The sequence below is a fragment of the Acytostelium subglobosum genome (genome assembly GCF_000787575.1).
Source record: "Acytostelium subglobosum LB1 DNA, scaffold: scaffold7, whole genome shotgun sequence".
In the NCBI taxonomy this organism is placed as follows: Eukaryota; Evosea; class Eumycetozoa; order Acytosteliales; family Acytosteliaceae; genus Acytostelium; species Acytostelium subglobosum.
Genome location: NW_012236526.1, coordinates 1,248,556 through 1,272,515, shown reverse-complemented (window position 1 = coordinate 1,272,515; position 23,960 = coordinate 1,248,556). Strand labels below are relative to the sequence as shown.

Genomic DNA, 23,960 nt, shown 5'->3' with positions numbered 1-23,960 from the left:
AAGACTCTCGCCCTTCAATACTCCAAGTTTGCAGCAATCAAGTCTTACACCCTCACTCTCCATTTGATCTATCACTTCTATCTGGACTCACAGGCAAAACAGATCAAAGACCTTATCCAGTGGTCCACCACCAACCCTCCCCTCAAGTCAACCAAGCCGCGGCTCCAGCTTCGTCATGTGGAAGTAACATCTTTAATATTATCAATTTTATTGTGTCATCAAATTGACACCTTTATCAAATCCTCCTAATGATTCTCTCTGCTTCAACAACATTACATCACTCTTGCATTTGTCTTTCAGCGGCGGGAAGTTTGGGACTGAGTATGTTTTGGAGTCAAGCCAAAGCTAAGGTACACATACTACGCCCCATTCCTTTGAGAGTTCGTTGTCCACAGTCATGTCATATCTATTAATATACCCAGATGTATACCTGATGTTGGTGTCTTTCTGAATTGAGACGCGGTCAACTATAACAACGTTGACGCCAGCGTGATGCTCTTGGTATCTGTCTCTCAAGAATGTGACTAGCTTGTGGTCCGTCGCCTCAAATTGGAGCAACTCCACTGCTCCATCGTCGTACTTGTCACATTTCTTGACCATCTTTGCTTGGCGATCCTCCAAGAGAGCCAGTAGTGTGTTCCCTTCTTGGTACAGCCACAATCAATATTTATATATAGTCACCAAAGCACACGCTATAGTATCGCGATCTAGTGATCTGGAACGACAAGTTGGAATTTGATATGCCAAAGAAGCCATGTAACCTGCCTTAGAACTGGAGAGGTAACGCTCTGGCATCACAAAGGGTTTACTGAACATCAAGGTAGCACTGCCATGTGGACCTCTTCGGCAAATAATAAACTCTACCTTTATAATTTGTTTAAAGATCAATCACTTTGCCTGGGTTCATAAGATTCTTTGGATCGATGGTTCTCTTTAAAGTCCTCATTAGATCAACAGCATTCTTGCCGAGCTCCTTCTCCAGGTATTTCTTCTTGCCAAGCTTTATGATCCAGAGTATAAGGTTAGTAAAAGTTTTGGACAAGTGTACTTTACTATACAAGTACTTACGGCAACTCCGTGCTCACCAGTGCAGGTTCCGCCCATACCCAGAGCTCTATGTACTAGGTTGTCACAAATCATTTTAGCTTCCTTTGTCTCCTTGTTGTTCAGCGGGTCGAACAAAATGAACAAGTGGAAGTTGCCATCACCTGCGTGGCTCTGATGATAAATCGTAATTGTCAATATATGTGTTTATCTGTGTGAGTGCGAGTACATACGACCAGTGGAGCAAGTATAGAGGTAGACTGAATATCTAACTTTGTCTCTTGTATAATCTCTGATAGCTTTGATATTGGTACACATACATCTATTATGTGGTGGTAAGGAATTTTTAAACATCACTCTTTAAAGAGTAGAGTGATCATGATCATTATTAGTTACCTGTGATTATAACCTCTGAGCCCGGCTTGAGAATGGGTGCACTCCACAGCGCAACCTTCCTGGCGAACCATAACCTCTCGCGATCTTTTGGGTCGATAGCAAACTCGAACCTCTTGCAATTGTTCAGGTGCGCCAGTCGCTCAACCTTGAGTATCTGTTCATCCACTTGAGCGGGGGAGCCAGTAAACTCAAATATGAGTGTTGGCATCTGGTCGTAATTGGAATCATTGCTAATATTGACCGCCTTCATCATTAGGTCATCAAGAAGCTCAGCACGTCCGATTTGGATACCACTCTGCATCGTCTGAATCACTGTCTTGGAGGCTTCTTCAATATTGTCGAAAGTGACCAACGAGACAGCTGTTCGCTCGGGCAGTGGATGAATCTTGAGAGTGGCTTCGGTGACAACTCCCAAAGTACCCTCGGCTCCAATAAACAAATGTGTGAGATCGTATCCTGCCGACGACTTCTTTGCTTTGGTTCTGGTGCACACCACTTTGCCATCAGGCAATACTACTCTCAGTGCGATCACGTTCTCCTTCATTGTTCCATATCGAACGGCATGTGTTCCTGAACAACTGGTACTGACCTGGAATATGACGTTGTTTAGTACAAGTTTGTAAGTTGTTTACAAATCCGTTGGTATAAACTTACCATGCCACCAATTGATGCACCTGGACCTGGGTCCATTGCAAAGAAGTAACCATGTGGAGCCAAGACATCGTTGAGCTCATCATAGGTGATACCAGGTTGAACTGTGACGATGAGATCGTCGAGTTGAAGATTGATCACTTGTTTCATCGCCCTAAAGTCCAGACAGAGTCCGCCTTGGTTTGCCTGGACGTGACCTTCAAGCGATGTCCCAGAGCCATAAGGTACGATTGGTATGTTATAGGTTGAACATATCTTGATAATTGTCACCACTTCGTCCTCTGTCATTGGGAACGCCACGGCATCAGGAATCTCTGGTTCATGATAGCTAAAGTCTTTACCGTGAGCCTCACGATCAGCCAATGTAAAGTCGATTCGTTGACCTAACAGACCGATAAGCAGTACCTCTGCCTCCTTTGGGATACGACTTGGCTTTGTGGTAGTGGTGGTGTCACTAGCGACTGCCATAATCTAATTAAAAGCACATTAGTTTGTTTGTCTTATACTCTATCTGTCATAGTGTATCGGATGCTTTACCGGTAAAGTGGCTAGAATCGACGTAGTGGCGATACGATAGTTGAATGAGTGATATCCTCCTCTATCTCCTCCATTGTAATTATAACTTCCACCATTCTGCTTGTTGTTGTTGTTGTTGTTGTTGTTGTTGTTGTTGTTGTAGTCATATTGCTTATGTTTATGTTTAATGCATCGATTGATGCCTTGAAGAATTAATTTACTCCTATTTATCATTTTCTATTTATAAGATGGTGAACATCAAAAAAAGATAAAAAGACCAAAGTTGGGCTTCATCAACAGTTGTTGTGGAGGCATTCCTGATAATGGACAGAACTTCAGAAGATGGAAACAACAACTCCCTCACCTCAACATTTATAAACAGCTCACTGAAACAAACAAACAAACAAACACACACACACACACACACACACACACACACACACACACACACACACACACACACACTCGCACACATAATACATCCATCAACAAGACCACACCACATGTATACTCAAGCACACCGCATGCTTGATGGACTGTGATGGAAGTGATACAGCAAGTGATACAGCAACATCAATCACATTTAAATCAATCATCACTAAAACACACATCTTTATATCTTATACTAAGTTGTTGGATTGATAGAAGACTATACAATAGAAGTACTTGGATAGACATTGGTACTTGCTAGCAAGGCAACATAACAACAATGAGCAGCCTGTACCTACAACAACAACAACAACAAAATCAACCTGAGCAAAAGCTACAACAACATGGCACAAATAGTGGACGAACAATTATGTCATCCACTGATATATTCGATATGTCAAGGATGAGACTGACATCACTATCGCCCAATTTCTATATGAACAAGGCCGCTTTGCAATGTCTCCTATTGGCCGAGAACCATTTGGAATGCATACCGATCGAGTTGATAGATGCAACGCCTTCATTGGCCATTGCAGACTTTAGTTTCAACAGTCTGGCCAGACTTCCAGAGGCCATCAACAGATGGCGGAAACTCAACGTTCTCAAGTTGGATCGCAACAATCTCAGCATCATCCCTGACACTATCACCGAGTTGGTTGAGCTCGAGTGTCTGAGTCTGGCTGGCAACCTGCTCACTGAGCTACCCAATCTCACCCAATGTCCAGTGCTCAAGTGTCTCTCGCTACTACACAATGTCCATCTGCCGCCATTCTTGACCAAGATATACACGCTCCTATATCCAATGTCAGCCAACCAGATTTACATCTCTGGATATTGCAACGTAGACTCCCAGATGGTAGCAGCTATGAATCCCACCGCCACCACTGGTGCTGATCAGCCACTACCTTCCTCCAAGCTACCATGCCAGCCACTCAAAGTTAGTGGTTCATTGTTGGAGCAAAGTAGTGGCGATGGAAGTGGAGGGGCGTCCTCCTCCTCCTCCAGCAAAAAGAACAACAGACTCAACCTGGAGAGTAGTGGATTCACTTACTTCCCATTCCGTCTTGAAGCTACCCAGCTTCACAAGCTCCGACGTCTGTTGCTTGGATACAACAGCAAGATAGACTATGATCGTTGCCACCACCAATGGACAGCATTTAAGAGTCTGAAGTTACTCTGTCTGGACCATTGTCAGTTGGCAATATTCCCATTGGGTCTTTGTGGCATTGTATCTTTAAGAAGGTATGTAATAACGAGTTGAACATTGATGTCACCAATCAAAGGCAACAACTAACACTCCTTAACTAAACATTAGACTAAGTCTGAAGAAGAACTACATATTGACAATCCCAAAAGAGATTAGGAGCTTGTACAAACTAAAGAGATTGGACTTGTCTCATAATCAAATCGATTTTGTACCGCCAGAGGTCAGCTCGTTGTCATCGTTGAAGACCTTGAAGCTCAACAATAACAATCTCAAGACGACCAAAGCCGTCGAGAACCTGGCTCGCTGTGATGCACTTGAGAAGCTTAACCTCAGTCACAACTTCCTCACCGAGTACCCCCGCTGCTTCCAAGGCATGAAACAGATCCATTGCATACGTCTTGACAATAATCAGATACCATTCATTCCAACAACAGATCACAACGACAAGGCTGTGTCAGTGTCGGTTTTAGCGCAACCCACATCACCATTGCCCGATGTGATAGTACCAACATCACCTCTACCTGATGTAATGTCACCAAGGTCTCCAACATCTCCCAACTCATTCTCCAAGAAGCCAACAAAACCTCTCCCCAAGAGGCCAGTCACATCGCCCAACTCGGGCGGCACTCCAAACCTCTCTCAGTCGAGCTCGAGCTGCATCACCAAGAGCAGTAGCCTCCATGGCACAGAGGACTCAAGCAGCATATCATATTTGAGTTGCACAACTGACGCTCCGCCCAGGATGGAGAGTACAGGACTTATTGGTCGAGTGAGATCATTCACGTATTGCTCCTCCAATGACCTCAAGGCCAAGGATGAGCACAAAGTACTCACACCAACTTCATCAATTGGCAGCTTGTACGACGATGACCCAGCACCGACCGATGTCACCTCCAACTACTTGGACATCAACAACAATCGTCACAGTCAGTTGTCTTCGCCCAGACAGACAAAGGAGAAGAGGTCAATCACCAAGCTGACGACAGACTTTATCAAGGATATGGCACACTTTAGAAAAAAGAGCAACTCGTCACCTAGCAAGATCACCTCTCCCTACCATCCAGATTCGCCAACACTCTCCCCAATGGCATCGCCTCGCTTCGACACTGAACAAAAGAGGACATCATATCCACTACAAACTAGCACCAGCCAGACTCTTTATCCACCACCCATTCGTCACCCCGAACAATCAGTGTCGCTCGTGTCACCTTCGGTACTTGAGCAACACATTGACTCGTCCCCATCAATATTTGATGATCCAAACATCTCCAACAGTGTCAACAACAACAACACAGCCAACAGTAACAACAGCTATCACAGCAGGGAGTATAGCCTCAAGAGCAGGAGCTATTCGTTTGGCAACCTTGACCTCAATTCGAGCTCTTCATTACCAATGAACTCCATTTTGGCCGAGACTACCAAGGAGTATGACAGTCTCAAGTCCACTGGTTCTCCCAATCCAAACCGCAAATCACCTCCCACAGGTGATGTGCAGGCGCTCAGTATCTCATCCAAACCGCCTACAACAGCGACTGCAGCCATCGACGCCCAGATCAAGCAGCTCAAAGTGGAGTTCACCGAAGAGATATTCTTTGATGACAAGTCACTTGGTGCATCCTATGCCAAGAGGAGGCTGGCTGGTCTATTGATACCAACAAAGGTCAACAACATGGTTGGTGGCAGTCTTCTCTCACCTACACTGAGCATTCACCAGAAGAAGACATCATCTGAATCGTCATCTCCTTCGACTTTATCCGTCAGCAAGAAAAAGTCCAAAAAGAAGACATCGTCAGACTTGGACGTTGCCATCAAAGAGTCGCCCAGTCTTACCAACATTGCCGGCTCGGCACAGACGTCTGCCATTCTGGAGGGAGACGACTTTATCCGCGATCTCATGTCCAGCCCTGTGTGGAATCAGGAGATTGAGTTCACCTCTGAAGACGGCGTTCCCAAGATCAAAACGGCCACTGTCAAAATGCTCGTTTGTGTTCTGACACATGAGCGTGGCTTCAGCAAGGAGCTGGAAAACGGATTCTTTGACACGTACACACTGTTCACCACTGTAGAGGTGGTCATTCAGCTTTTGCAAGAGCGATTCTACCAGACTGGCAAAAACAACTCACCGACCATCAAACAGAAGGTGTTGCGCTTCGTTGAGAAATGGGTGGACCGTAACTGGGAGGATTTCTCCATCGCCAACATCAATAACCTATTGGACTTTTGCAAGTCCTGCCAAGAGACTGTGGAACAGGGCATGACGACGACCTACTCACTCAAAAACCAGATCACCACGCTTTATAACATCATCAGGATGAAGCGTGATGGTACCTACATCTCTGTAGACTATCAGGACAGTTGGGAACAGCCTGCCCCCATTCCTGACTTTACATACCAGGAGAACTTCACGTTGTTGGACGTCAAGCCACATGAAATTGCTAGACAACTATCAATGATTGATCATGGACTGTTTGGCAAGATCACCAAGAAGGAGTTGTTGGAGTATGTACAAAGCCAGTCGAATCCGCCAGCATCGATTGTCAGCTTTACCAATCGGTTCAACTATGTCAGTCGCTGGGTGGCCAGTGAGATTACAACCTGTCCATCGTTGGAGAAGAGGATCATGTTAATATTTAAGTTTATTAACATTGCCATTGTATGTATCAGGGTATCATTCGTAAGTGTGTCGTATGTACGTCTACTAACAACACATTCATATATATATTTATATATAAATATATATATATATATATCAACATAATATCTTTAGAACTGTTGGATATTGAAAAACTTTAACAGTGCAACAGCTATCATTGCTGGATTGAAACATGGAGCAGTTAGTCGATTGAAGACCACATGGTTCTACGTTAACAATTCCAAGGCAAGTGTAATACTACAGGAGTTTGAGGAGCTGATATCACCTACAAACCTCACCAAACTCAGGAAGGTAATGGATGCCGTTGAAGCCCCATCCGTACCCTACCTGGGCAGCTACTTTAATCATTTGGTGGGCATCACCGAGGGCAACAAATCAACCAAGTGTGACCAGATCAATCTGCTCAAGTACGAGATGATTGGCAAGATCCTGGCAAAGGTCCACCACTTCCAGTCCAAGGCATACAATCTCACCAGTGTCGGTGTGCTACATGTGTTCCTCAACAACCTGCCCCAACTCACCGAGTCGCAGCTCTACGACTCTGTTGGCAAGATGTCGGACTCGCACCAGCTTGCAATCGACTCGAATGTTGGTGGCACTGGCACAGCCAACTCCACCAAACTCTGGATCAAGAAGAGGAAAGGATCAACATCCACTTCTTCCACCACAACACAATAAATAATAATTTGTGCCACATCACCAAGGTGTCAGTGCACCGATTCTTTGTGGTGTGTTTCGTTCGCTTTTTTCTCACTCATTGAGTGATTTAATCACTTGGAACCAATCAGCTCATTCAACATCACACCTATTGTTAAACCATTCGTTTCATACATACATACATATAAATATATTTGATTAGGTTCATTTTGATAAGCCGAAATGAACACCGAGTCAACTACTTTCAATTGTGACACATCTGATGAGGATGTCACATTGATTCACAACAGCAGTAGCAGTGGTAGCAGCAGCTGTATCACAGGTGTTAGAAGCAGGAGTGGCAGTGGAAGTGGAGCTGGAGATGATCAGCGACTACTACCAAACAACAATAGGGATGCATTGACACTGTCCAATTGCAGTTCTACAGCTGCTTCCACTTCGACCTCGACCACGCCTACACTCTCCCCCGCGTTGCCCTTTGACGAGTTACCCCAACTATCACAGTCCGAGAGCGATGACCTCGTTCGCAGTCAATTTGATATAAGAAACGTAAAGCCACATGCGATTGATCAATATATGATACTATGTAAGGATTCATGTTTGACTATTGAATGTATATATTGAGTACTTGCTAACCAACCAAACACAACAAACAAACAAACAGACACAGATCAGAGCTCAAAACATGTGGAGAAGAAGGATCTGTTCATCAGTAACCTGAGAACAACCATCAATTCCACACAATTCTATTCGCTCATCAAGAAGTATAAGCCAATCAGCTATCAGTTCAGAGTTGATGAGGCCACGGGCAAGTCATGTGGATATGGCTTCGCCTCGTTTAAGACTGAGGAAGAGGCAAAGGTAGCCAAAGTCAGCTTACACATGTCCAGTAAGTCAGTTAAAGGTGACTCCAATGCTTATTGGAGTGGTAACTAATATCCATTACACCTGTCAATAGAACTACTACAGAATGACCTAAGAGTATACTGGGCAATACCAATAAGCACTCTCTACATCACAAACCTCGATCCATCCATCCCCAAGGACCAGATACTAAAGGCCTTCTCCGTCTATGGAGAACTTGAGCCAAAGGAGTGTCTGTTCTTTGACAGATACGCCTTTATTCGCTTCCGGGAGCGGCACTGTGCCGAAGCGGCCTTGGCCAATCTGTCAGCTACCAATCTTGGCTTTAGGAAGATCAAGATCAGCTGGAGCGACTCTTGTGATCAGATGACCAGTGTCCACTTGTCATTCGATCCTCAACAGGCAAGGCCAGGACTACACAAGCAGATATTCACCAAGTGCAAGGAGTTTGGCAAGATCAATCACTATAACATCCCAAGGAATGACAAGGACCAGTACGAGGGCTACGGGTTTGTTCACTTTAAGGACAGCATCAAGGGTGAGCAAGCAAGCGAGCTGGCTATCGACTTCTTCAACAACAATGAGTTTCATGGCATCAGGATCATGTGCACATTCTCAAAAAAGAAGATAGGTATGGCGCCCATTCGTCTTCCACGACACAGGTCACAGGGTGGTGACCACCATTCTTCTCCTGCTTTGTCTGCATCCAGTCCAATACCTACATTGCCAGCACTGGGTGATGTCCAGCCGTCATACACCTTCACCAACACGTCGATATCTACCGCAGGTACCTTGGCGCAAAGACACAACAACAAGCATGGACATCATCATACGCAACCCAAACATCAGCACTATCAAACTGGACAACACCATCATCATCATGGCCAACAAAACCCACGCCAACATTATACTCCACAAGATGGTGCTTCTGGCTTTAAACATCATAACCAGATTCAGTTTCATCAGTATCCATCAACAACAACTTCAGGCCCTCCAGTATTCTTCGATGCATCTCCATTCACTGCTGCGACCGATTCCATTATCTCAAAAGATGATGCAATCTGGCAAATGAAGAATCTATCTGTGACGGCTCCAGAGTATAATTCACAACTTGGGCAACAGCAACAACAACAACATCATCAACCATCTCGACAGCATTCTCTACAACCCAAGCAGCACCAACAGCTTTCAAAGCCAATAGATAACTTTGGCTTCATACAACAACCATCGACCACGTATCGAACACTTAACAACATTACTCCACCACCACCAAAACAGCAACAACAACAACAAATTTACCAACACCAAAGACAGCAGCAGTCGCATAAACAGCCTCAGCCGCAACAACACCATCAACACTCTTTCCAGACAGCCCAACCGCTGTTTGGACAGGAGTATTCACAGATAAATACATCCCCAACCAATGTATTTAGTAATGAGATCACATCAATTCAGCACAGGTCATCCCCAAGGATTGACCTCGGCACCTCCACAACCTCTTCTTCCCCTCGACAGCAACCACCACCACAGCATCAACAAAGATATAGCTATGTTGGAAATGACTATTTACCCGTGCAGCATCATCAACAGAAGAACACCCATAGTGTTGACAACATTGTCATTGATATCAATGAGCTACCTTCCTCATCATTGCAGTACATAACATCATCACGGGAGGCTCAAGGTGATGTGTTCTCGTTGAGTTCATCATGGTACATTCCTTCTAAATCGACCTCTCTTGGTGGAATAGATTCGTGGCTGTCTCACTCCTATGACTCATTCATTTCCAACACCGAGACTACAAACAACAACAACAACAACAACAACAACAACAACAACAACAACAATAATAATAACAACAACAATAACAACGACAACATTCTTCCATTCCTAACGTCAGCTTCGCCATCACCTTCATCCACACCACCATGGCAACCTGCCCAGGACGAGTTTTATCATGAGCAACACCAACAACAACACCAAGGTCGCCCCAAGCAAATGACTCAAATTAGTCACTATGGCCAACAACAACAACAACAAAGAACGTTCTCTCGGACGTCAAATATCACTGTGGGCTCCCCTTCATCACTCCATCAGCATCAACATCAACAGCATGGCACGATTGATATGCCCTCGCATTACTCTATCAAACCTCCATCTCAGTAAATGCTTCACACTGCCAGCAGTCATCCTAGCAGCACTACCCAATCTCCTCTGTATCTATTGCCAATAAAAATGTGAACAATAGTCAAATTGAACGTAATTGCGATGATCTACACAATGAATATATAAATTGGAGAGAAAGTGGTGACCACTTGAATCTGGACAAGCTAAAAGGGCACATACTTAACAATGACATGTGAAATGGGGTGCATGCGATTTAATGGGGTTATCGACCAACCACAATTGGAAATGTATTTATGTTCACCAAAAAGGAAATTTGTCCCAAAATGGATGATTTTGTTTCCAGCTCTTTGGATTCAAAGTACAACAAGTATTTTAGGTAGATAGTTATTTTACAACACACAACTCCAACATTCATTTAATTCAATCCAATTAATTATATATAACTTTAAACAATAGATACCTACAACATAATGGACTTCTTCAAGAGCTCTCACCAAACTAACCTTCACTCTGCTCATTTACACGAAGATTTTCTTGGCGACTTTAGTGACTCGCCAATCATATCTGGACTAGCTGGAAACAATGATAATCTTAAGTCAAACACATTCTCATTGTCAGATAACAAATCTGTTACAATTGAGATAAAGGATCAAAAGAAGGTAATTTAAAAAAGATTAAATCTTGTTGTTGTTAATATCCCATCTCTAATTGTTAAATATGGACCCTTGAAACATCAATCACTTCTACACCTAAAACTCATAATATCAAGGCCTAAAGATTCATGATCCATTGTCAATATTTAACAGATAGAGAATTTTGATAGATATATTGATAAATAATACTCAAACATGTACATACACAAATACAATATTCTAAATAAATATAGAAAAATTAGTACTAATTCCTAGATCTACAGATTTCTAATAACAATAATAATAGGAACACGCTAGTATTCTTTGATTTGCCTCCCAGTAGGAAGATGGATGCCATTTTCCGAGGCAGAAATGATCTCTAGAACAATTAATATATAAATATATATCATAACGACGATGGATGTTTTATTTTCCTCCTGTAGCTGATCTATTGTATACAATCATTCTTGCCTCTTTCTTGAATCTCCTATTGGCAAACTCGGTGCTGGCGTAGAACTTGTCAAAGTTGCTAAGACCCATCTCATGAGCCTTGGTCTCAAAATCTTCAACGGGGATCTCAATACGGTTGGGCACCTTGCCAAGCTTGATCTGATTGAGGCTGCAGGCGTCGCTGACCATGAGCTGGAGTTGGTGGAATAGTAGCTCGTTGATGTCACGTTGATACGTAATGTACTTGGAGAAGTTCTTGCGCAACGACTTGGACAACTGGCTCTTCTGGCCATTGATGAAGCTGTCCAACATCACTCGTATTGCCATGTTGACGTCTTCATCACGGACATAGTCTCGCAGATGCATCTTGGCGTGCGCTTCGGCCATTCTAATCATTGCTTCGACATGACGAACCGTCATTGCAAAGCCACCTCCAGATGATTCGCGACGCATCTCTGCGTACAATTGTGCTATCTTCTCCTTGTCGATGTTGTTGATCTTGGGTCTCACCTTTTGTTTGGCGTACATGATATACTTGCGCAGCATCTCTTGAGGAATTGGCGATAGGGAAGTGGCTTGGTTCTGGTAGTTGTGCTCGCCATTGATGTTGATTGGATGAGAGCGAATGTGAGACTTTACAACAAAACGAGCTAGACGGCCATCTTGCTCAGGGTCAATGGTGTCTCTGACGACGCATGTGATGTCGAAACGAGACAAGATCGGTTCGGTAAGCTCGACATTGTTGATCAAGCTCTGTGAAGGATCATATCGGCCCTTCTTGGGGTTGGCTGCGGCAATGACTGAGCATCTGGCCGTAAGCGTTGTGACAATGCCTGCCTTTGATATAGATATGCTCTGCTGCTCCATGGCCTCGTGGATCGATGTTCTATCCTTGTCATTCATCTTGTCAAACTCGTCTATCATACACACACCCTTGTCGGCGAGTACGAGTGCTCCACCCTCAAGCGTCCACTCACCTGTAAGCGGATCCATTCTTACAGCGGCAGTAAGTCCAACAGCAGAGGCTCCTTGACCAGTGGTGTAAACTGCTCGATGCGCCGTCTTCTCCACGTACTTGAGGAACTGACTCTTGGCTACACCTGGATCACCAATTAGCAGAACGTTAATGTCGCCTCTGATTCTATGCTTGTTGACCTCTTTGGCCATGCCACCAAACAATGCCAATGCAAGCGCTGTCTTGATGTCCTCGTGTCCAAAGATGGAGGGTGCGATCGACTGAATGATCTTGGTGCCAATATTTGGGTCTTTGGCAAGACTCCTAATCTCCTTTTCGTCCTCCTCTGTGAGAATGAACGAGGCCAACAGGTCCTCCTTCTTATTAAGGAAGTTGGCATCGATCACTGTGGCAAACACAGGGAAACCATTCTGATGGTTGAGCTTGGCATCAAAGTTATGTTTGAATACTCCTGTAACCTCCTGTTGTTGGACCGATAATCAGTAAGTTGTGATCTCTAACACAGGGATGTGATGAAAGCGTTTGAAGAGGGATAATACTTACAATCTCTTCACCTGGACGAACAGTGTCAATGAGGTCAGCCAACAGGATGATATCTTTTGTTCGTGGCAGTCTGCCTGGTGGCACAGTTCCAGGACTTTCTTGCAGAGTAATCTTCTGGTAGTCTCTATAGAGTGTGAGGTCGTGATTGACTATGAATGTTCCCTTTGATTGGCAGTTTGGACAGATACCAATCTCGATGTTTTGATGTCCATTCTGATAGAAGGGTCCAATGATCGACTGGCATTTGACGCAATCATACTTGACGTACTTGAGCTGCGGATAGATGCTGGAGCGGCGAGTGACGACACCACCCACCTTGATCAGCTGATTCAGATCGCTCTGACGAATATCGCGTAGGGTGTTGCACACTGGATAGTGAGTGATGCGCACATGAACTGCCTTGGTGATGTTCTTGTAGTTTGGGAACATCTTGAGCACCACCTTGAATGCCACGTCGTCAAAGATCTCAATGAGCTCGGTTGGTGCCTGGATCAGCCAATCATTGAATGGCTCATCCAAGTGTGTGTAGTTGACCTGAAGACTCTCCAGATTACTGGCGCACATTTGTTGGATTCGGTGCTTGTACACCTCTATGCCCTTCTTATCCTTGAATGTCTCAAAGAACTGTGCCAGTCTCGCCTCAACCTCCCTACGAGGTCCCTGATTGGTCAAATACTCTCTCAGAGGACCTTGTGGCTCCTCTAGCTTCAATGTACCTATCTGGTACTGTTGTGGAGTAGAGAGAGAGAGAGTACGAATATTAGTTAGTTTGTTGGTCTGAATACTTCTTAGTTGTAAAGGCAACGTACATTGTCATCATCGTCGTCGTCATCGTCAGAGTTATCACTTGAGTCCTCATCATCTGGATCATTCTTTGTAACTGTGAAGTTATCCTCGTCGTCATCATTGGTCTCTCTTTCCATCTTCTTCTTGCGTGACTGAGCCAGCCTTCTCTTTTTGATAGTTTTCTGAATGCGTTGTTCCTTGTTCATACCTGATCCCTGACCACGACCATCATTGCCATCGTCGTCCTCTTCCTCTTCATCGCTTATATATTCGTCTTGGTCTGCCTTGAGTAGAGAGTATGGTATCCTGAATCCACGACGATTAGATTGGTCACGTTGTTGACGCTCCTTGCGATCACGCTTCTTCAATGTCTTGTCAATCTCGCGTCGTTGATCTATGGGCAACTCTTCATATTCCTTTTCATCGAGACCCTCTTGTTCGTAGCTATCGTCTTCGGCAGCCTCCATTTCATCCTCCTCGAGCAGACCATCGTCCATGAGATCGTCACCTTCACCCTCTGATGATGGCTCTCCATCCTCATCAGCCAATAGGTAACTGATGTCTGCTTCGTCCACTTGATCTGTGGTGCGCGTTGGTAATGCAGACCGATTGTCATCGTCGTCGTCCATGTATTCTGGTGATGACAAGTCTGATGAGGGCAGCTCATCGTCCTCAACAATCTCTTGAGATGAAATGTCTGATTCTATATCACTCATCTCTGTTTATATAAATATATGTATGTATGTATGTATGTTTTTGTACGTATGATCATATGTAAGAATAATCAGATCGTCTTTATCACATATTGAAATCAATTTCAAAAGGGCGCCAAATTTGAATTTATTTAGTGTTTGAGATGGAAAAAATCAAGCAGCTTGTTTAGCTCATACTTTAGGGCAAGTTTCAAGAAGAAAAGACTCTCAACACTCTGTTCCGAACTGGTAGTTATTGATGATTGTCCAGAGAACGACGATGATGAACTCATAATCATCGAAGCATTGCAATGCTCAACAGGTACTTTGAAAGTACTCAATGAAGATAGACACGCTTTAAAATATGTTAGTTTAATAGTAATCACCTTCAATTTATATTATAACATACCAATTATTGTCATTGTATTATTACTAGTTGTAGTTTTAGTTGTAGTAGTAGTAGTAGTTGTCGGCTATTAAATCAATGGAATTCCATTGTTTATATATATTAATACACTTGTCCCGTCCGCTGGATTGATAAGATAAAGAATAATTAATAATAAAGGGTGTGTGTGCATATGGGTGTGTGTGTGTGTGTTGGAGCTTGTGTTTATGGAAAGACAGACACATCAACAACTGATCATTCTATCCAGACAACGGGAACTTTCTTCATCTCTTATACATATTGATTGAAGCTTGGTTATCATCAGTTTAAACTGAACTATCCTTTGAAAGTGACTCAATAATCATGTCCACTGAACGGTACCACAGTCCTCCCAGATGAGGAGTGTAGTTGAATCGTTTAAAAGACGGTGTGAATGGTTCCACCAACAGATGCATGTGCAGATGGGGAACACTGTAAAAGGGAGGAACATGAAAGCCAAGTCTATACTCCTTGCCTGGGAACATTGACTCTGTCAATTGAAGTGCCACCTGTTTCATCTTGAGCACTGTTTGGTTTGATTGATTGAGATAACACAACAGTTAGCCATCGAATGATAGAGCAAGTGGTAAACATTGATATTACCTGTTGGCAAGTCGTCAGGTGTGAGCGTCCTCACAGACTTGATGTGAATCTTTGGTATGACGAGGTAATGAGTTGAGGCCTTTGGATATCTATCGCGAAATACATATATATCGTCATCTTGATAGATGCTGACGTTATTCTCTTTAACTATACTACAGAAAATACAGTCATCTCGCAAGCCATCGGTAGGACACTGCTGCTGCTGCTGTTGCTTGTCATCATCCAGACGCCTTGAGAAGAAGATGCCCATACTCATGAGCAATGAGCCCAGTATTACAAATGGTATCCTCGTTGTGAGACTACTCTTGCCTGACAGCATTACATATATATATATATAAATATATACAAATAGATATTCAGTAATTAGATGATAATGATTCCCAAAACTTGGGGGCAAATGGAATACACTCACAAGTCCAATTGGAGTGTTTCTCCCAGGTATTGAACCACCCAGGATGATTGTTCCCAACCATTATGAAAGGTGGTGGGTGTTGCTAAAACTATAATAGAATCAATGCAACACAGAGATAAATAGAAAAGATAATACAAGAGAATGAAATGGAACGTTAAGCAACCAACAACCTATAGACCGATGGCATGGAAAAGGGGTAATGGTAGAGCAACTCAAATACATATTGAACCAGAATCTATGTCGATACAAGACGCATTCCATTGGCGTATATCAACGGCGCATGTCACTGTCGGGCCATTCTCCACATTCGATGGTTACACTCGTACAATTACCTTGTTAAAGGGTCGTCCCCTTGTACTGTTTCACAAACAACGACCACTAGAGCCTGCAGAGATTGAACATCATGTGCCCTACACCTTCAACGGTGGTTGGGACACCGACGCTATTTACAAGTCAGAACAACGCACAACATTATCCCATTCGACCGAGGCATTCTCAAAGGCAACGCCTCAAACATCAAACCCCTGTGCAGCCGTCGTATCTATCAAGAACCTTAGCAACAGCTCCTCAACTTTGCCCACCTACGACGCCGACAACAGCGATGCCTTCTACTTCAATGTTATATCACAGGACGACGCCGTTCAACATCGTTGCGCAACATACTCATTCTCACAAATTGGCGAGTCTCTCATTCTGTCTGGACGGGGGTCAGACAGCTGTAAGGACAACTTAACATCACCTCGAACATTAGTGATATATTCATATAATGGCGATGTTAATGTGCGACATGACCACCAGGACGGTGGTTATCAATCAGTGAAGCTTATGAGTGGTAGCACACTTATCATTGAGGACATTGACAAACAGACTCCTCAGCAGCAACAGGCCATCTCTCAATCATCCGCATCTCTACCTCCACCTCCACCTCCACCTTTTAAGTTATGTCTCACGTCGTGCACAAACGACACGCGAATTCTAGTTGTTCATCTTGATCCAAGATAGATCACTATTCAAAAGGCATGTCACATTGGCAGTGACACTGTTTCGTGTATTTGGCGGCCAATTGTAAATAAATATTATTAATAATTATAATCAATGATTGATAAATCAGTCACTCCAGTCAATAGGTAAGGTTCTCTCAAAAAAAGATTCAACTAAGATGGATGGTGTCCATGTTGTAAGGTTAACACTCTCCACCACTTCAACCCACGTGTGATTAGTCGACAAGGGAATAGGGGAGTAGGGATAGAGTGTGTTATTGTTAGTGTGTGGTCATTATTTATGTTCTGACGTCAACTAAACTGGAAAGTGATTCACACCTGGTCGGAGATTGATGATTCCGTACTGAATCGGGAGGGCTGTCGATGTGGATTGGTGCATCTGATTATTATAATACAATTTGTAGTGCAATGGCGAGTGTCATGTCACGTGTGAGCGAATCAGAATGTTAATTCCACATACACAACACATATATAATGATCAAATAATGATATTTCCTGCCTGATGTAGCCAACAACATCAGGCAGGTACGGCATTGTTGTTGACCATTGGATTGACACAACGCGAAAGTATATTCAATGGTAATTTCCATTCAACTGGAATCAATCAATCAATCAATCATATTCTTTCTATAATTCTATTACAATAATAGTAGAACAATAAGAGAAGAGTTAGTTACGAAATGATTTCATCTATCAAGAAAGTGCTACTTACTTTGGCCATGTTGATGTTGGTCCTCAATGTTGCTTCTGCCTGGAGCAATCCTGTACCTAGAAGGCGTGAGATGCAAGAATCAATGTTCCGTCTGATCACTTCCGTCGGCTACAGGACTGCACAAGATTCCACCGAGTGGTGTGGAGAGGAACGTACCAAAGGTGGACGCCCCTACGAATGGTCCAAATACCGTGGTATGAGTGTCTATCTACTGGATCTCTACCTTGCACTCCAGTTTGATCCAGCCTGCAATGACAATATAAATGCTCTACGTACCATGTTCATTGATACACCAACACTGCCATCATCATACAACGCCAACTCAACGTGGTGGAAGACTGTCTTCTTTCCCAAGTCACTGGATGCATTCACCTGTGGCTTTACCGGTTCCAAACTAAGTGACTTTGAGTTTGTCTCTGAAGATCTATCTGCCAACTTTGACTCGGACTTCACAAAGCAAAAGTTGTGGTACCTGATAGAGGACTACATGCTGGGTCAGTACAAGCAACGGGAGAATCCCAACCGACGATTGGACTTTGATGCCGGACTCTACATCCCCTTCATCGACCATATTACCGGTGGAATCTATACTACCCAGCACATGCTACGTGTTGGTTTCCCAACGTTTATGGGCAGATCACTCTGGTTCCTGCTCCACTCACTGGCCTACCGTGTCCAGGAGATACCAGCCATTAGCCCAACCAGCATGGAGGACATCAACAATCGTATGACCATCTTTATCACCTACTTTGCCTACAACCATCCATGTCCATTCTGTCGTGAACACTTCATATCGCACGTCTCTGTTAATGACAGATATGCCAGGGACCTCGTTGAGAATGAGGCCATCAGATTCTATCCAATCGATCATTTGTTGATGTCCATAGATGGCACACTCTCTGGCAAGTTGTCAACCATCGTGGCCACTGACAAGACCTCTGCCAGCAAGTTCTTCTGGAAGCTTCATAATGCTGTGACATCAAGCGTTGAGCAAGGCTGCGTCTGCATGACTCAGGAAGGCCTGGACGTAGCACCATTCAATTGTATATTCGACAGCACCAAGACACGCCAGAAGAGCTACCCAATGTTCCAGAGGATCTACCCGACTGCCATGCGTTTCGAATTCATCCTTACCGACGACCACAACAAGACGATGTTCTTTGACAGTCGCAATGCAATGAGAGATATCGAGTTGGCGATCTCCAAGGTGGACTCGTTGGAGCTAAGAAAGGAGTTGTTCAGATACTGGGCTCGCGACATCCCTCTGACCACTGGTACCTTGATGAAGGTTGCCAACCTGACGACTATGATCAATGAGATGAGCAACATATTCATCAAGACACCAATACTGAAGCAACAATACAGTATGGGCACACCAGTGATTGGTGCTGATCTAGAGGCATTCCTTGGCACAAGCAACACGAGGAGTCAGATACCAACACCAATCGGAATGATAACAAAGCTTCCACAGGTCTGTAAAGCAGAGCACGAGAAGAACCTATCAGCTTGTATGAAGGCATACGTACATTAATTGGATTGTCTAGGTGTTGTTGTTGTTGTCTCTGTATCATTAATGGAGATGTTGTACATAAATAAATATCACTTAAGTAGTAGTATTCTTTCACTTCAATTCCAAAGCGAATGGTCCAAGGTGGACATTATGTGAGGACCACCACTATGGAGTTGTGAGGTTGCAACGATTGCACCTGTGTCGGGGTGCGAAAATCAGTTGGTTGAACCAAAGCATTTAGAATCTGCTTCAATGACAGGTCATTCATAATCACCAAGATCAAAGTCACATTGATACATGTATTGTTACAACTTTAACACTATTTGTTAATTTATATAATTTAGTACATATATTAATATACAATGAGGTATGTGGTATTTTCCTCTCTCTCCTCTCTCTCGTTCACTTCACTGACACTTACACACACACCACATCACAAACACTCGAGTGTCATTAGTGATCAGCAACACATTGTTGATGCAAGATACTCTGGAGGAATAGATACAGTACATCAGGATGACTTTACAAATGTAGTTGAGCTCAATCAGTTGGCCTACACATCTTCTACAACGACAACATCATCAAACAGTAGTATCAATAGTTCAAGGTCATTGCTGAACACAAACAAGAAGAAGAAGAAAAAGAATACAATAAGGAATAATGCAATCCTGACGATAAATAATGGTGATGACGACGACGACGATGATGATGATGGAAGCGATGATAGTGGCTCAAACAATGACTCCATGCCTTTGACCTCATCAATTGATGGACTGCGGACAACAATTGCCAACACACTAAGTAGCGGTAATGGAGGTGGCAGAGGCCTTGGAATCAGTACTAGTGGCACCTCCAACGTCAAGTACCAACAACTTAGCAAGATAGATCCAACTCTCAGGAATGACAGTGATGACGATGATAGTCTGGGCCGACGCAGTCCCTTTTACAGACGTAGTTCTGCGGCCACCCGTAGACGTCGTTCGGCTGTCAGCCAATCCATACCCCAGTCGATTGGGAGCTCACTAAAGGCGGCCACGCACTTTGTTCGCTACACTTTGATGGCAGATGTCAATGTAGCTATGCGCTACGTACATAACAGCAGCAAGAAGAACGTCAAGAGCATAGTCATGGGTCTTATCACCGTATTACTCGTGGTCACCTTTATCTCATTCCTACAGAACCTGATTCAGAACTCACCTGTAGTATTCCTCAAGTTGTCAGAGGACCAGGCCGGTGAACTCGACCTGGTACTGACGGGCGACCCAACCTCATTCACTACCACCAACTCCACTCTGCAAGCAACACATGGCCTTACCGCACCAACTCCCTCTCCTCTCGATGCACTGAGCAAATTCAGTCTTTCACCTTTCCTCATCAACTCTACAATGCTCACCCAAAAGCTGAGCAACGCAGATATGGTTCACGGCGTAGCACCTCGCTGGACAACGATCGGTGACATCCAATCACCAGTGACCAACATCACATCTTCTTTGATTATGCTCGTCATCAACTCAACACTAGAGAAACAGCTTGGTTTGGGCCGTGGTTGGAACTTACCTCCACTCATTGGCAACCAGGCACACTTCTCCAGCGCCTTCCTTCGTCGTCTTCAGGTGGAACCAAACAAGAATCAAACAGTCAATATGCATGTCGACTTTGTAGATGTAATGGAACGCATGGGCGCTGTTGACTCGATTCCCACTCTGGCCTACATCGAAGCGATGATCTCAAATATCACTGGTGGACCGATAATGAACCAGATCAACATTGGACCAATCGTCACCATTCTCTCGTTCAGCGATCCAAACATTGTACAGCAACTTAAGGAACTTCTGGGTGATGGTATAAGCAGTGACGGCAAGACCTTGTACCCATACGTAGTCATTCAGAACACCTACGGCATGATCAGACAGCAGCTCATTATTGATAGACAGCTGGTGGTCGTTGATGGCATTGACTCACCAGGTGGAAAGTATCCCTCGTCATTGGGTAATGTTGCCGTGTTGGAGAGTGCCTTTGTGAATGAGGTTCTACGCGATCGATTCATGGAGATCTACCAAAAGACAAGTCAGAACCTCACTTTCATTGAAAGTCTCCTAAAGGTTGTAGTGCCCATTGCCTATCCACAGATCAACGTCACTCAATTGATCAATCAGATCAATGTCATGCAGTCCAATCTAAAAACGTTCGCCACCAATTTCAATCTCAATGTAAGTACACCTCTGCCGTCTCCTTCTAGGACCAAATACACTAACATCACTCTTCAAACAGGAATACTCAATGACACCAGTAGTCATGTTACAGAATCGTGTAAAGATATACACATCCAGTGATGATGATCTAAAGAAATCAATGATCGCCTTCACCAATCAGGTGGCAATGTATATTGGCTACAACTATCAGGCACTTTACACAACGCCCCTGTCCTCTGCATTGTACATGTTCCGTTATACAAGGCTCTCATTAGATCAGATCTTTAATTGTGTGGCCGCAGTACTACTGGTGCTTGGTGCACTCATGATCTACAGTCTGCTGCTGAGCGATGTCGAGGGCAAGACCTTTGAATACGGAATGCTGCGAGCACAGGGCATGCGCCACTACTCTCTCATCATTCTTCTGTTGACCCAGGCTCTCTACTTTAGCATTCCAGGCATCCTCTTTGGGCTCCTCTTTGGCTGGGTGTGTTTTGCAATTGTAGCTCACTTTGTCTACCAATTCGCAATCCTGCCCGTCAACCTTACATACTACACTGTTGCGGTGTTGTCTGGTGCCCTAATGGGCTTCTGTCTGCCAATCCTAGCCAACATTGCCCCAATCCAGCGAGCTCTCAGTCGTACATTGCGTGACGCCCTCGACGTCTATCACCAGGTCAAGAATGAAACTATGGTCAAGATCATGAAGTTGGAAGAGGTCGGCTTTGACCCATTGCAGACTGTGCTGTCCATCCTGTCTGTCGTCGTCGGCTTCACGGTATACTACCTTATCCCATACTCGTTCACATTCATGAACATGTCGCTCTTCTTTGGCATCCTCACAGGTATCCTACTTGGCATGCTTTTTGGACTTGCAATGCTGGCACAAGCACTGCAATCGCTACTTGAACGCTTCATTACCTTCTTGATGATCTGGGGCCCTGATCGACGTAACCTCTATGGAATGGTGCGCAAGAACCTTTCATCCCATTCATCTCGCAACTCAAAGACAACGACCATGTTCACCATCTGTTTGACGTTCATCATTTTCACTGGCTGTGTCTTCAAACTGCAAGGTCACAACATTCAAGAGTTGGTCAAACTGGGCGTTGGATCAGACATTGCCGTTCTCTCTTACAACTCAAAGTTCCCCATACCAGAGGATGACATCCGTGCCTTCTTGGACAATGAGATCGTCAACAATAGCAAGACGACCGCCGTAGATGGATACTCATTCGTCACATTCCCACTGGATAAGGTTATGAACATCAGATCAACCAACCTTAACACCTTGGCACACTACCCATCGGCTCCAGTGCGTATCTATGGCGTGGAAAAGAATCTACTTCAGACTGCATTCATCGACTTTTACAACGTAAAAGAGACCAACAGTCGACTCAGTTTCCCAAAGATTGGTAACAAACCCGATGTCGTACAGAGTCTCTACAGCAATGCTCACCGAGACACCATCCCTGATGATCCCAACGGTGTTATCAGCCCTCCACCATCTGTCATCTCCAACAACAGTCAGTTCTATAACTGGGTGGGCGAGACTGTAATCCCCAACGATTACATCTATGTAAACTACACAGACATGGTCATATCCAATGCATTCAGACTCTATGTTGGTGCCACCACCGACACACCCTTCAACATTGACGTTGAGTACAAGAAGGTTGCCGACGGTAGCTCAGCCACGATCAGTCTTCTAGGCAAGCCCCAATCAATGGTATCCATGTTCCCAGCTTTCTTCTTCTCCAGCTACTCAGCTACTGTCTTCCGCTCGCCTGTTCTCATCAACATGGAACAGTTCAATCAAACACTTCAAATCATAGCCAACTCCACTGTAGACGGCAGCGCCATCGTGCCCAACCAAATTCCCAAGTCTAAATTGCTTGTGCGACTAAAGGCTGGCACTGATCAGTCGGGCCGAGAGTTTGTGGTCAATGGCATTAAGAACTTTATCAAGTCCAACACTGTACAAGTACTAGACACAGCCTTCCTTCTGGAAACGACCGACACTGCCATCACTTTGTTGAATATCTTCTTCTACACCGTTTCAATCACGTCGATCATACTGTGCTTCTTCATGCTCTGGGTATCATTCTCTTCCAACATCCACGAGAACTCTTGGGAGTTTGGAGTGCTTCGTGCCATCGGTCTAACTGCTTTCCAAGTCAAACGCATCTATATCTACGAATCACTGGTGCTTATCTTTTGCTCAGTCATTTTGGGCCTTCTCATCGGTCTGGGCGTAGCGGTCACATTGACTCTGCAGTTCGACCTGTTCACCCAGCTTCCATTCTCCTTCCAGTTCCCATACTTTTGGTTCTTTGGCGTGTTTGGAGCATCAATCATCATGGCAATCGTTGTCTCCCATCAAGCCTCCAAGGAGTACTCTGTGAGACCAATCGCATCCGTACTAAAGGGTAAATAAACTTACAAGTGTATCTAAAAGGAAGTTGATGTAGTAGTTTGATTTA

At 44.2% G+C, this 23,960-nt stretch overlaps 8 protein-coding genes across 8 annotated transcripts; 5 read left to right on the top strand and 3 right to left on the bottom strand.

Moving 5' to 3' along the window:
- Positions 1-880: 880 nt before the first annotated feature.
- On the bottom strand, positions 881-2,841 carry SAMD00019534_043870 (hypothetical protein; the record flags this gene model as incomplete). The annotated part of the gene is made up of 6 exons (XM_012900892.1): positions 881-1,000; positions 1,069-1,218; positions 1,278-1,366; positions 1,441-2,029; positions 2,095-2,562; positions 2,629-2,841. Coding segments are annotated over 6 exons (1,629 nt in total), but the record flags the coding sequence as incomplete, so codon positions are not given.
- Positions 2,842-3,316: 475 nt separating this feature from the next.
- On the top strand, positions 3,317-7,574 carry SAMD00019534_043860 (hypothetical protein; the record flags this gene model as incomplete). Its single annotated transcript, XM_012900891.1, has 3 exons — positions 3,317-4,278; positions 4,352-6,896; positions 7,011-7,574. 3 exons carry the CDS (start codon positions 3,317-3,319, stop codon positions 7,572-7,574), a joined length of 4,071 nt encoding a protein of 1,356 aa, XP_012756345.1.
- Positions 7,575-7,775: 201 nt separating this feature from the next.
- On the top strand, positions 7,776-10,583 carry SAMD00019534_043850 (hypothetical protein; the record flags this gene model as incomplete). The annotated part of the gene is made up of 4 exons (XM_012900890.1): positions 7,776-8,139; positions 8,218-8,442; positions 8,512-9,204; positions 9,406-10,583. The coding sequence occupies 4 exons, from the start codon at positions 7,776-7,778 to the stop codon at positions 10,581-10,583; spliced, it is 2,460 nt and encodes an 819-aa protein (XP_012756344.1).
- Positions 10,584-11,602: 1,019 nt separating this feature from the next.
- SAMD00019534_043840 (hypothetical protein) lies at positions 11,603-14,647 on the bottom strand (the record flags this gene model as incomplete). Its single annotated transcript, XM_012900889.1, has 3 exons — positions 11,603-13,063; positions 13,146-13,871; positions 13,955-14,647. The coding sequence occupies 3 exons, from the start codon at positions 14,645-14,647 to the stop codon at positions 11,603-11,605; spliced, it is 2,880 nt and encodes a 959-aa protein (XP_012756343.1).
- A 693-nt stretch (positions 14,648-15,340) lies between these two features.
- Positions 15,341-16,002, bottom strand: SAMD00019534_043830 (hypothetical protein; the record flags this gene model as incomplete). Its single annotated transcript, XM_012900888.1, has 2 exons — positions 15,341-15,573; positions 15,651-16,002. Coding segments are annotated over 2 exons (585 nt in total), but the record flags the coding sequence as incomplete, so codon positions are not given.
- A 201-nt stretch (positions 16,003-16,203) lies between these two features.
- Positions 16,204-17,058, top strand: SAMD00019534_043820 (hypothetical protein; the record flags this gene model as incomplete). The annotated part of the gene is made up of 1 exon (XM_012900887.1): positions 16,204-17,058. A coding segment is annotated over one exon (855 nt), but the record flags the coding sequence as incomplete, so codon positions are not given.
- A 685-nt stretch (positions 17,059-17,743) lies between these two features.
- On the top strand, positions 17,744-19,303 carry SAMD00019534_043810 (hypothetical protein; the record flags this gene model as incomplete). Its single annotated transcript, XM_012900886.1, has 1 exon — positions 17,744-19,303. A coding segment is annotated over one exon (1,560 nt), but the record flags the coding sequence as incomplete, so codon positions are not given.
- A 344-nt stretch (positions 19,304-19,647) lies between these two features.
- On the top strand, positions 19,648-23,914 carry SAMD00019534_043800 (hypothetical protein; the record flags this gene model as incomplete). The annotated part of the gene is made up of 2 exons (XM_012900885.1): positions 19,648-21,495; positions 21,557-23,914. The coding sequence occupies 2 exons, from the start codon at positions 19,648-19,650 to the stop codon at positions 23,912-23,914; spliced, it is 4,206 nt and encodes a 1,401-aa protein (XP_012756339.1).
- Between the last annotated feature and the right edge of the window lie 46 nt (positions 23,915-23,960).